At 37.9% G+C, this 13,917-nt stretch overlaps 1 protein-coding gene across 1 annotated transcript in view; it reads left to right on the forward strand.

Annotated features, from left to right (window-relative positions):
* FAM171A2 (family with sequence similarity 171 member A2) overlaps nucleotides 1-13,917 on the forward strand; it is a 64,261-nt gene that overhangs the window by 25,138 nt on the left and 25,206 nt on the right. The window contains exons 2-3 of the mRNA XM_058181277.1: nucleotides 908-1,135; nucleotides 9,925-10,017. Coding sequence (XP_058037260.1) covers nucleotides 908-1,135; nucleotides 9,925-10,017 — 321 coding nt within the window. The remainder of the gene's footprint in view (nucleotides 1-907; nucleotides 1,136-9,924; nucleotides 10,018-13,917) is intronic.

The raw sequence follows: 13,917 nt of genomic DNA on the forward strand, positions 1-13,917 counted from the left end.
CCGAATACCTCTCACCGACCCGTGCGCTCTCATAGAGGGTCTCCTCAGGGTGCCGTCAGCGAGGCAATGTCGTCTGGCGACGCCCAGGGGAAGGGCCTTCTCTGTGGGGGCTCCCACCCTCTGGAACGAACTACCCCCCGGACTTCGTCAGCTTCCGGACCTTCGGACCTTCCGCCGCGGGCTTAAAACATACCTAATTAATTGTGCAGGACTGAGCTAGATTTTAAATTTATGGGTTTTAATTGGGTTTTATTTTTATATTTTAATTAACGGGCTTATAGAATAAGTTTTTTAATTGTTTTTATATTGTATTTATGTGTTTATGTGTTTTTTAAGTGCCTGTAAACCGCCCTGAGTCCTTCGGGAGATAGGGCGGTATATAAATATGATTAAAAAAAAAAAAAAAAAACTTATGAGACTGACAATGTATAAACTAAAACCTAACTTCTTGTGGTGTTCCAAAAGAATTAAAATGTGCAAATATCAGACACAAAATGCTGGGGAAAAAGGCAGTTTCAATGAAGGAACCGAGAGATTGTATTGTCTGAGAAAATGTATCCTATTTGGTCCCAGAAACAATAGAAATATTGTTGTCAAACACTAGAGAAGCAGATGATGTATTATATTGCTATTGAGTAACCAAACAAGAAGGAACTTAAAAACAGATGAAATGCTGTATGTAGAAAGGAAGAAGAATATAAAGGCTTTAGAGGTAGAATGGAAATTGACTGTCCCATATTAATTGCATGTTTGCTAAATCTCTAACACAATTGGATTTGACAATACAATTACCAAGGATGATTAGAAAGAATAATAAAAATGCATAAATATTCAAATCATGGAGTAGTGTGAGGAAGATTTGTATACTAAAATGTACTTTTCTATGCTCTCTCTCTCTCTCCTCCAGAAGTGGTGATCAAAGTCCAAGTCTACGAAAATGGCGATTTATCCCCACTTTCCCAGGCAGCTGTGGAAGTGTATGGCAACCAAACATCTTTGGCTTCAGGCACCACTGATCCCGAGGGTATCAGTATGCTCCCCATCAGTTATCGCTTGGGCACCTGGGTCCTTGTTATGGCCTCCAAGCATGGCTTTGTTACCAACTCTGTTCCTTGGCGTGTCAACAAACTACCACGTGAGTGTTGGCAACTATTGGTTGAAAGCAGGGGTGGGATTGAAGAATTTCAGCAACCGGTTCGCTACCCAGTTGCTGTGTGGGCGTGGCCATGGGGCATGGCCTACTCGGCCTCCTGCACCATGGTGGTATTTTCACCCTCCCCAGACTTTGGAGGCTTTCCTGGAGCCTCCAGGAAAGCGAAAACAGCCTCACCAGGCTCTGGAGGCCCTCCGGAGGCCAGAAATGGGCCCATTTCCAGACTTCTGGTACTTCTGGTAGGCCCGTTTTTTGCCTTCCCCGGGCTCCAGAGGATTTCCTGGAGCCTCCAGGAGGGTGAAACACCGTCCTCCATTTCCAAACTTCTGGTAGGCCCATTTTTTGCCCTCCCAGAGCCTCCACACACACCCTGAACTTACCTGGCATCCCAAAGGGGCTGTGTGGAGACTCCTGGGGGATGGGTGGGAGGGGTCAGTTAGTCCTTGGATCAACCAGTTCAGTGAACCAGATTAAAATTAACATCCGGTTTTCCCGAACTGGTCCGAACTGGCTGAATCCCACCCCTGGTTGAAAGTACCTGGTGATTGGGAAATTGGTTGAAAGACATGGGTATGATGCGCACAACAAAAGATACACCTTTTATCAAGATACTTTCCAGTGTTGCAAGAAAATCCAAAAATTATGAAGTTTAGCAAACATATGAATGTAGCATACATGTATCTTCAATAAAATAAGAGTACTTAATATTTTTCAGATATTTTAAGCAGCCCTTTCTTGGAGGCAATGGCATCATCTCAGAACTTTGGCCAGTTCAATACTGCAAAGTTAGATTCCACTGAGTTACATGAATTCCATATCAACATGTATGTTTGTAATCTTCAAAAAGCTGCATGACAAGTGTCTTAATATAAGAAAAAGGGAGCTTACTTAGATGTTACCAAACTTAATCTAGTCTGCATTCTGCTTCTCATAATGACCAACTGGATATTGGTCTTCAGTTATTGATGAAGGCATCTTCAGTTGCAAAATAATTACTTAGGGTTGTTAGATGTTTTGGATGTCATGAACTTATTATGGGTAATAATAATGGATGATGGAGTTATTTTCCATGGTCATGTCTAATATTCCATTAAAGCCATCTAAGAACAAAAGACACAGAGAACAAATTGACAAATGTTGTTCCATCTCTGTTAATCATCTGGAGTGCCCTGGGAATACTGGTGTTACATAATTAGATAGTTGCTAATCCCAGCGAAAAATAGCTGGTTGTATAGTGATAAAAGTATTGCTGTCATCTGGCTTGGACATAAATGGCATGGACCGTTGATTGGGACTGCTATTGCCTTAGTATTTATTGGAAGGCTGCTTGCGAAGAGTCAGAGATTGATATGGATAGTGGTTTGTCGAAATATCAGTAGTTATTTATGAGTAGGGAAGAGGAGAAAGAAAGTGAAATTAATAGTAAGACAGGTTTGAAAGCACACGCAACACTCCTAATACATCACAGGTAATATAGTTTGAAGCATAATGCTCCAATTGTAGGCTGAGACAGATCCCATATGACTTTTAAGTGTCACCTTGATACCTTTCTCAAGCTGTTTTGAGTAAGACTTTACTAGGAAATATATCCATAACTTATTTTCCAGGCCAGAATTCAGTCCTCCGTTACAAAAACTGTACTCCGTACAATATGTGCATCTGAACAAGGGCTAACTTTTATTCTTTTACCAAGTTTGTAATAACAACTAATCAGGGGGAGATAAAAATAGTGTACATGGTAGGTGCAACTAGGCGATCAAAACCCTGTTGCTTTTACATATCTGATGAATGTAATTCACAATTTAATTTAAATTAAAGTCAATCAGCTTTAATGTTAAGCTGAAATCAAGAGTGACAACTTCAGTGGGTGGATTTGAAAGAATACCTAAATGGCTTCTTTTTTTTATACTTTTATTGAAGAAATTTTTAACAAAGTAAAAATCATAATAGAAAATTGAAACAATAAATGAAAATAGCTAATAGTAAAGAAAGAAAGGGTGGGACGTGGTGGCTCAGGGGCTAGGACGTTGAGCTTGTCGATCGAAAGGTCAGCAGCTTGGCGGTTCAAATCCCTGGTGCTGCCGTGTAACGGGGTGAGCTCCTGTTACTAGTCCCAGCTTCTGTCAACCTAGCAATTTCAAAAGCACGTAAAAATGCAAGTAGAAAAAATAGGGACCACCTTTGGTGGGAAGGTAACAGCGTTCCATGCGCCTTTGGTGTTGAGTCATGCCGGCCACATGACCACGCTTCGGACAGCGCTGGCTCTTTGGCTTTGAAACGGAGATGAGCACCGTCCCCTAGAGTCGGCAACGACTAGCATGTATGTGCGAGGGGAATGTTTACCTTTACCTTAAAGAAAAAAAATAAAAATTTTCTTAATAAAAAGAAGAGAAGAAAAAGGAAAAGTTGACAGAATTTGCAGGGGTGGCAAAATTAATTTGATTAGAGAAAGACTGACAACTACCATACATTTATCAGTGACTGAAAGCCTGTTATGGACTTTTTGCTGAAAAAAATAGAAAAATGAACGTGTGATTTCTGGGTTAGTGCTTATGAAAAGAAAAAAATTGTGTTACAATTATACTATTTATTTAGAGACAAAACGCATTTATAACCGTTGTCAAAAAGCTCAGAAGCTGCTTTCTTATAATCCTTTCTTTCGGTCTTTTTCCTTTTCTGTTTCTACTCTATTTTCTTTCTGATTCACTATTCCTTTTTATTCTCTTTTATTCCTTTCTAATATTGTTTTTATCTTGTTAAAAATTTATTCAGTAAATTATGCTTACACAGTATGCTTGCATACTCAAGTCTGTATTTTTATCTTGACTATAAAACGTATATAGAAACACTGATATCTATATTTATATTGCTGATTTCCTCCTACTGTACTCCCTGCCTAGAATCAGAAACTATTGTCAATAACTATTTAAAAGCCAACTATGACTTCTGCTTCCAAATCCCAAGATGGGTCAATAAAGTGACCTTCTTATCGGGGACATTGTGCCCTTCTAATGCATACTCACCTCTGGTATGAGCATTTTGTTTAAATGGTTTGCCGAGTAACTGTAAATCCAAATGGCAGAATATTATTACAATTACCCAATATTATTACAGCTTTGGTGTTTGCAAGTTATTTTCTTTTATGATTGTAAGACATTTTATATACTTATTTATTTCATTTCCATAGTGGCCTATCTCAACAAGTAAATTTGGGGGGGGGGGAGCATAAATTATGAAATATAATAACAAATTAAAAAATAACCAAAACAGTTAAAACATTGAAGCAGTTACAATAGTGAACCATGAACTGGATGGAAAGATGGTTTCCCGTTGTGCCTTGTCGAACTCATAATCTTAGAGATGATCATCAAGTAAAATCTCTGCTTTGTGTCTGGATTTTTAGGTATAGAAGAAAGAACACAGTGACCTTAGGATCATAATTGACCCAGTTTGGGAGAGTGTGTGTTGTAAATTGAATTGAGTTCTTAATCAATTTTGCTGTACCAGAATTCATAACAATTCTGTGACTAACTTGTTTTATGCAGGATGAGTTCTACCATCAGGCAGAGAAAATTTCCACTGCTGCCTCGAGCAGCAAATATTAAATTCTGAAGGTTGAAGACAGGAAGAAGACCATCTTAAACTGATCTGGCAGAAATAGATATACATAAACACATACATGCATTTTTTTTAAAAAGTAAAATAAGGGTCCACAGTGATCTAAACAAGGTAAATATCACCATGGACTGTAATGATAAAAAAATGAAATATAATTATATAATAATTTTATAATATAGTGATGTAGCTTTAAATATTTAACTTCTGGCATTTTAGTATTTGTATTTTATGGCTCTATTAATTTTATTATGTTGTTCCATTGCTGGTCAGTAATTTTAACTGAACTGAGTCACCATAGAGAAAGTGACTCAGTCAACTCCTCCACTTCATTCCTATATCTGTGTTACTTCCTTCGATCATAGTGAAAGATGGGGAGGGGTTTGTAAAAAAAATAAAGAAAAAACAATTTCAAGAAGCTGCCAGGAGAAGCCATTCTGTAGGACCAAACTGGATTGTACGAGTGAAGTGGTTGGCTTAAGATCAGGAACCCATAACACAGAATAGCTGGGGCTTCTTTGGGGACTGATCCTAACTTAGAATGACCATATTATTGAGTTCATGACATACTACACGGCACAAAAATTAACCAAGATTAAAACCAACCAATCTTAGCATTGTTGTGTGGAATTTCAAATCTGTTATACAATAAAGTCATTGAAAACCTTTTGTATTTAATTTGTGTTGTTATAATAAAGGAAAAATAAAAATAGTATGATTTATAATTATGTTTGAAAATGCAAAGAAAAATATTTTCATTATAAAAGAAGTAAACATCCATCAGTGGATGTGTTCTGCAACTAAATTCAGAAAAAAATGTTAAAATAATGTGCATTGAATAATAGTTTTCTGTTGTAATTTTACAAAATATGTGTAGCGCTGTTCTAATAGTATTGTTCCAATGGAAAAGGGTTGGACTATTTATAGATTGTGAGCCACATATAGTTAACTGAAGTACTTGATGTAGTCCCTGGAACGCCTTACCATCTTGTTTAAATCCTTTCCTCGATGATAGGTCAGTACAATATCTATTATCTAGGATTTAAGACTATAGGTAGTCCTTGACTTAAGACCAAGTTGAGCACAAAATTTCTATTGCTAAACAAGAGAGTTGTTAAGTGTGTTTTGCCATAGTTGTTAAGTGAATCACTGCAGTTGTTAAAGTAGCAACACGTTGTTAAGTGAATCTGGCTTCCCCATTGATTGTGCTTGTCAGATGATCACAAAAGGTGATCACATGACCCCAGGACAGTGTAATAATCATAAATCATGCAAGTTGCCAAGTGTCCAAATTTTGACCATGGAGATGCTGCCGTGATCATAAATGTGAACATTTGTCATAAATTCACTTTTTTTAGTGCCATTGTATCTTCAAATGGTCACTAAAGAAATGGTTGTAAATCGAGGACTACCTGTAGATAGAGGAGACCATGCAATCTATTTTTTTTGCAAAGGTTTTCTCAAAGTGTAGGATTGGAGGGTTTGGGGGTGAAGGGGTCATGATCTTTGGACTTCTTGGTCATTAATCAGTTCTAGCATCTGATAGTCTGCCAATTTTAACTCCTTGCTCCTGCATTTGGGTGGCTGGGATTGTGTAGGAATATTGTTATGTACCACACATACTAACCTGATTTGATGCTGGTTTGCCCTAGGCTCCTTGTCAGTGAATTTCAGTGTCCACTTTGCCCAATCAGGAGCATCTTAGGATGTTAACGTCTTTCATGAATACCATATCCTAGCTCGCATCTGGCCCCATGCATGTACTCATATTGGATTTAGCTATTTGTATGGAGCTGATCCTGCCTAGTGACATAGTTTTCTTTGGTTTTTATCATGGACAGATTACTCCCTGATTAGTGTCAAACTGGTGGCTGGTACAAATGTGTGAAGATATGAGAAACTGACTAAAAGAATTTAACTCTGGGTAAATTCTGGTGCTTGGGATTTAAAAATGGAGGAATTATTGAGATGGATTAAGCTGACCTTAAAAGTAGAGTCCATTTAAATTCCTATATAGATATGGCTATATTTCTGTCAGCCTCTGCCTATGATGCTTGCTTGCTATGGGCTGCTATTGTAATGGGAAGGGGGAGGCTTTGCTGGTATATAGGTGGGTGGGAAGCGAGCTGGTGGAGATGTCTCGAGAAAAGGGAGGAAATTTCTCACAGGCTTCAAGCAGCTATGAAAGGAACGGTTCTGGCATACCAGAGACATGGGGTCCAGCTGAAGAAGAGCCCCACATGACACCTTGGGGAGATGTGGATTGGACACTGAACCTGGTTCCTTGTGGGGAGGGATTTGGGATTGCTTTCAATATCTAATTTTCGCACCTATTGCCTCAGACCCTGCTTTTCTTTTCAGTACTTCAGTACTGAATTCAGTACTTTTACTCAGTAAAAGTACCTTTCTCTATAAACATGGAGTTGGGGTTTTTCTTTCTTGGGTTTTGAACAGAGGCACGCCTGACAATTTCTTTGTGTATTTGCTAATCTATATATATATATAAAAACAAAAACCACTCACGCATTAATCACAATGTTTCCAGAACCGTAAAGCCTACAAACTTGAAATTTGCCATATATGTTCCTTTTGGCTTCTAGGTGCTCACTAAGAAAGGATTTTTCAAAATGACCATCAGAATATTAGCGTTTTCTATATTATTATAACATGCGCTGATGCGTTAGTTAGTTAGTTAGACGTTCTACTCCCCCTCCCAACTTGAAAATAACTGGAGAGAATGGGATAGCATAGGACAGGCTTCTATGGGGCAAGCCTCATGGAGAGAAGAGGCTAGAAAGCCTGAGGGAGAGAAGGGGAGAGGAGAGGTTTCTGTGGGGCCAGCCTGAGGGACAGAAGGGGAGAGGAGCGGATCTATGGGGCTAGGCTGAGGGAGAGAAGGGGAGAGGAGAGGCCAATCCTAACTACTCATTAATTTTCAAACTCCAAGTGTTGATTTATCAAGGCCGAGCACATAGTTTCCGGGGGTGTGTGTGTGTCCAGCTAGTCATGGATAAATTCAATCAGTTCCATCTAAGATTGAATGATGTACTGATCTAATTTCAGCAATCACCAATCTTGCAATTATGAATTAAAAGATATTAATGTTATGAAAGAAGTACTGGTCCAATAATTATCAGTACCTCCTTTAAGATTGCATTAAAGGTATTTTGTAAGATCCAAGAGTTCTCTGCAATCATAAGGTAGTCTAAAACATTCATTTTCTGGAAAAGATTTCTGGGAAAATGATGGGTCTGCAATTCCAGATCCATCTAGGTGGTTCTCATTATCTAAATCCACTTCAAGAAGATGTTTAATTATTATATTGAAATTGCAATTTTGCTATATCTGAATCTCTCAGTAACTTAATACTAATCTTGGTATCTTATGGACTATGTAATTGGAGGCAGTCTTTCATTGTGATTCTGGTTTTGGTGTTGGAAGAATGCTGAAAGGTTCGGTCTGATTTGATCAAATGAAAGGGGAAATATCTCAGATGCAATTGAAGATGCAGGTTTGCATGGAAAGCAGATATTCTTCTGTAGGGATAAGATTGAATATAACTGGAACTGAGGTTGCACTGATAGCCTTTGTTCATGATGTTACTTCTATCTGTGTTTGTATGGATAATACTGCAGGAATCCTCATTTACCACAAATGAACTGTGAAATTGTTTACTCCTAGTTGGTTTATTCCAATAATTAGAAGTTGAAATCTATCTTATCGAAAGGTGAATTGAAACTCCTGACATTGCTTTTTTTGGGGGGGGGGCTTCTTGGCTCTTCTGCAACACATTTTTTGGCTTCTTGGCTCTTTTGCATGCAAATATGGATCACATATTTTAACAAAATAGCAAGGTCAAGGGTAAGATCCTAAGTATCCTCAGTGGTGAAATTTGGCAGAAAGAAAACTATAAGAAATTAGGGTTAACTTGTAAGGTAACCCATTTCTTCTCTCCTCCTTTCCTAATTCAAGTTTCCTTTTTTTCTTCTTTGCTTCAGCTCTATTCATGGGTAGTATATCTTCATTGAGATTAAAGTTAAGTTCAGCCAAAATTATTTCACTCTCCTTGTGATTTTTAGCATGTTACAGAATCATCCAATCATCATTGTGGTCATGTAACAGTAATGAGAATAGGTTTTAAGCCATTCATAGTGGAAGAGTGATACCAGAAAAATAGGTAAGATATTATTGAGGAAATTGTCTGAATCAGATTTTTAAAATGCATTTGCAAATTTTGATTAAAATCCAGGCTGACTCATTATGGAATTGCTCTATTTGAATAGAATATTCAGAACCTATTGTAGATTTAATGAATATTCCTACTCTCTCAGTATATTTCTATTAAGCTTTCCCTTTACTGGACCAGTAAATAATTTTCAATTATTAGATCTGTAAATAATTTATTAGACTGAGAAAATTTATTTAAGGGAAGAGAGAAAACCAAACTTTCCTACTCTGATAAATACTAATAAAAGAGATGGATAAACATAATGCTTCAGTTAGTTTTTAAATCAAATCTTATTTAAATATGTTTGAATTAGTAAAATGATGTGGATAGCAAACCAAAACTGGGAATGGTCAGAGCTAGTTGTTATCATCCTGATTTCATTGGAAATAAAATTAATATTTTCTGTGGTATTTGAACTAATGAATTGTGCTTTGCATTTAGAACAGGGCAGCTATATTGTTTGACAACAGTGTCAGAATGACAATTATTCAAAAGAGGGGGGAGAGGCTATCATTTTGTTCCTACCTTTTGGCATCATTGACTTTCCTTTCCTCCCTGAATTTCCCTGATTTGGAATTATTGCTCCTAAGGATTGTAGCCAAAGAAAATGAAAGGCAGTTAGTTAGCAGCTTGAAGCCACAAATTATATTTTGTAAATTTGGATGTTCAATCCATTGTTTGCATAGTGAGAATTCAGTTGAGCTACTGCAGAAGATTAAAACCACAACTCAGAAAAGCATGTACACTCCCCCACATTTTTAGTCAGATTTTCTTCTTGCCATCTAAAAATCCCTTATTCTTTTTGCCCCAGTAGAAATCTCTTATTTGTAATATGCCTCGAAAGATAGGTTGTATGTTAGAATTAGCCTCTATCTCCTTCAAAGGAAAAGAGAGTTTTATATTAATTCAGGTTTTTTTTCCCTTGCAGTCTATGCTTCTGTAAGTCTCTATCTGCTTCCAGAGCGTCCTGCAACACTTATCCTTTATGATGACTTGATACAAATCCTTGTTGGTTCTCCAGGTAGGTCCCAAGATCCATTATGTCCAAAAAAAGTAGGGCATTCAGTCACTGCACTGGATTCCACCTAATTGAAATACTGTTTTCTAGAGCAGGGAAAATGGATTGCCAATGATTGCAGAATAGGCTACTGCAATTCCTGTGCCCTATTATTAAATGTTGATCTAAAGCAAAGGTTCTCAATCGGTAGAATACATAATTGCTGGGATGTAGAAGTTGTGATTATGAGCCCCAGAATTAGGTCATTGAAGCTTTAAGCAAGTTCTTAATACTGTTATATTTATGTTAAGAACTTGCTGGACAATAGAAAATATGATGGGATCCAGGCTCTTCATATCTACAAGCTCAGTACCTCCATAGCAACTTAATATCAACTTGTACAAAAAAGAATCAGTTCAAGTGCTTTTGCAGAAACTTTGGGATAGAAATCTTTACGATGTGAGTTATTCATTCTGGGTTAAGTAATGGGAGGAGCGAACTGGGGCCTTTGCTAAAATCATAAGCAAATGAGTTGAAACCTTCTCAATGAGTCCTGATAGAGTCAAGAGCCCATATGATGAGAGTACTGGTAAGTGGGGGATGATAAAATGAGGGTGGTGTGTGCTTTCAGAATTCTCACTTAAGACTAATACCAATAACGGATAACTGGATTTGATTTTTCTTGAACATATTCATTGGCCTCCAGCATTTCTAGCAATGTGGCATGTAGCAAAACTCTAGTCTGTCTTCATGTCTTCATGTGTTAATGAAGTTAGTGAATCCATTCAGTGCTTAGCTTGTGCACTTGCTACTACTACTGAAAATGAGCAATTCATTGGTGTGTCTTCTGACACTGCTTTGAAATAAAATTCCTGACAATATCTCTCCCGAATTTTGAAACAATGAACAAAATGAACACATACAACAAAACAAGAAACAAATTTTATCAGTATACTGATTCTATCTTCAACAATTAATTTGTGTGTGTAAGGATTTTGTACAGTTGCTGCTGATAAAGAACAAATATTGATCAGAAATAAATGTGGGTGGGTGGCTGTTTGAAAATGGTACAATATATGCAAAAGTTAGTTTGTTTAAGCTGTATGTTTCAATTAATCACGAAATGAACAGACTTGCATTCACTCTTCATCATGCAGAGGTAAATATTTCTTTCTACAAATTTGAATGCATGCTTACTATTTATGTGCAGTTACAGATACAGAATTTTAAAAAAACAGTGAATGTCAGTTGGGTATCCTTTCAGTCAACTCTTTTACACCTGTTGGGAAAAGTAACAGCTTTCAAATGTTTTCTATAGCCCCTATTCTTCTGAAAAATTTTCCATTCTTTCTTGCAGAACTCTTGTAACTCAGAAACATTTTTAAATTTCCTTTCAAATATTGCACGTGTAAGATTCCTGAAAAGATTTTCTGTAATATTCAAGTCCAGTAACTATGAAAACTATCACAAAATTTTTATTTTTATTTTCTGTAAGTGCTTCACAGTTTGAATGTCTATTTTGAATCATTGACTTAATGACATTTCCAACTTTTTTTCACCTGGACCATGAAACATTAGCTTCTAATGTACTTGATTTCAGTTTTATTCAGTCTACCCACACAATCTATGCTACTAGCTGCCACAAAACCTGAAAATATTAACATCTACATTTAACAAGGTATTCATTTATTTAAATGCTTTTTTCTATGTTGTTATGGTTGAACAGTTTTTGTTTCTCTGCCCAAATCACTTCAGTCTAAGCTATTCAGGCTTAACAAGGTTTTCTTTTGTATGCTTTATATGATGATTTTGAGGATGAGGTCAGAGAATAGTTTTCTTTCTATCATGTGGATCATGTTGTATAAGATTGTTATAATGTGGACTGTGGACAGCTACTTCAGTTAAACCAGGGGTGACAAAATTAATTTCATGGAGGGCTGCATCAGGGTTGTGTTTGACTTCAGAAGCTGGGATGGACGTGGCAAGGGTGGGCATGACCAGTTTGACATCACTCATGTGGGGACACCTGTGGTGACCTGGGCGGGGGTGGGAGGATCCATTGTCTCCAGTGGAGGAAGGCGAGACCATGGAGAGTGCCAAACCCTTGTCCTCCAGAGGAACCTCATCATCCCTCTCAGGCCACGCAGAGGGCCCTCAGACAGTGGCGCAGGCTGTCCTAGGCAGCTTTAGGAGGGTAAGTGCCCAGCCTGGCCTTCAAGCTTCCAAGGCACCAGGATTCCACAGCCCAGCTCACTTCCCCAAGGGGGTACCCGGATGCGCTTACTTGCTCCTCAAAGCTGATGCTGCTGTTCTTGCTCACCCTGCCCAGTTTTCTCATGATGTGTTAGGAAGGAAGGGTCAGAGGGAGACCCACTCCCTCTCTATGCAATGAGACCTGGCTTTGTAACCAAAGCATCCTCAGAAATAGGATGGGAGACCACAGGAGAGGTCAGGAGGAGGAGACAAGGGATGGCGAAAGGGCAGCAGGACTGCTGGTGGCCAAATGCTAAACATGATAAACCAACCAACTTTCCTTTCCTTTCCTTCTTCCTTCCTTTTCTTTTTCCTTCCATCTTTCTTCTTCCTTCCCTTCTTTCTTTCTTTTTCCTTCCTTGCTCTCTTCCCATCTTCCCTTCTTTTTTCTTTTTCTTTTTCTTTGTCTTTCCTCTTTCTCCTTTTCTGTCCCTTCTTGGATGCGCTAATGAAAAAGGGAAAACATTTTTCCTTTTGTTTTGCTTTTAATTTGTTTTGCTAGCCTTCTGGCATTGAAAACAGACCTTGGAGGACCACATGCACCCCCACCGACCTCCATTTTTGCTGGCAGAGGGCTGCAGGAGGCCGTCATGGCTGAAAACAATGCTGGCAGAGGCACCACGGGTTGGTTCTTTGCTGTTTCCAGGGTGGCCAGATCTAAGCACCCCGTGGGCCGGATCTAACCTGCGGGCCTTGATTTTGACATCCCTAAGTTAAAATATTCAGCAAGTCATTTACAGTGACCTGCAGGTTCTGTTTATCAGTTTGGGAGCAATTCTAATAGACGTTTCTTTTGGTCTTCTGGATTTCCTGCAATAACTTCTGGTCTTCTGAAGTTTCCTTCAGTTCCCTCAATAATTTCAATTTCTCACAGTTGAAATTGTTAGTAGGAAGTATTTAGATATTGTTTTTAAAGCTGTCTAGTTCGTAAGACTGATTTATCTCGGTCTTCATTGCTCACCTTTGAAGGGGCCTTGTTGTTAAAAGTAGATAGAACAATAGTGATAACCTTAAAGGTTGGAAGGGTCACATTCATTAATTTGTGAAACTGTCTTCTCCTGGCTAATTGTAAATCTAATGAGACAATAATTTTTATGGATTTTATTGACAACTTTACAGGAGTAAATAATACTGGATCAATTGGAAGAGTACTGAAACTTCTGCATCTGCTATATTCAGTTTTCTTATTTTGAATCTATAAACAATTGCAGATAAGCTTCTGTTCCAATTTGCAGAAAAATGTAGTGTTTAACTTTATTTCATGTACAGGTAGCCCTCAACTTACAACCATAAGTTAATGACCATTAAAAGTTACAATGGCACTGAAAACAAGGTGATTTATGTCTGTTTTTCGCACTTACAACCATTACAGTATCCCCAGGGTCACATGATCAAAATTTGGACACTTGGCAACTGGCTCATATTTATGATGGTTGCAGTTGTGACAAGTAAAGTCAATGGATTTCACTTAACATGTTACTAACTAATGTTATTCAGTAATTCAGTTAACAACTGTGACAAGAAAGGGAGCAAAAAACCCTTAACAACTGTCTTGCTTAGCAACAGAAATTTTGGGGTCAATTATGGTCATGAGTCAAGGAGGTTGTACCATCTTTTGAGCACTTAAGTGTTCATTGAAGCATACAGCTTAGCTTTTACTTTCATATAAAG

The sequence above is a fragment of the Ahaetulla prasina genome, chromosome 4, assembly GCF_028640845.1.
Source record: "Ahaetulla prasina isolate Xishuangbanna chromosome 4, ASM2864084v1, whole genome shotgun sequence".
Lineage (NCBI taxonomy): Eukaryota > Metazoa > Chordata > Lepidosauria > Squamata > Colubridae > Ahaetulla > Ahaetulla prasina.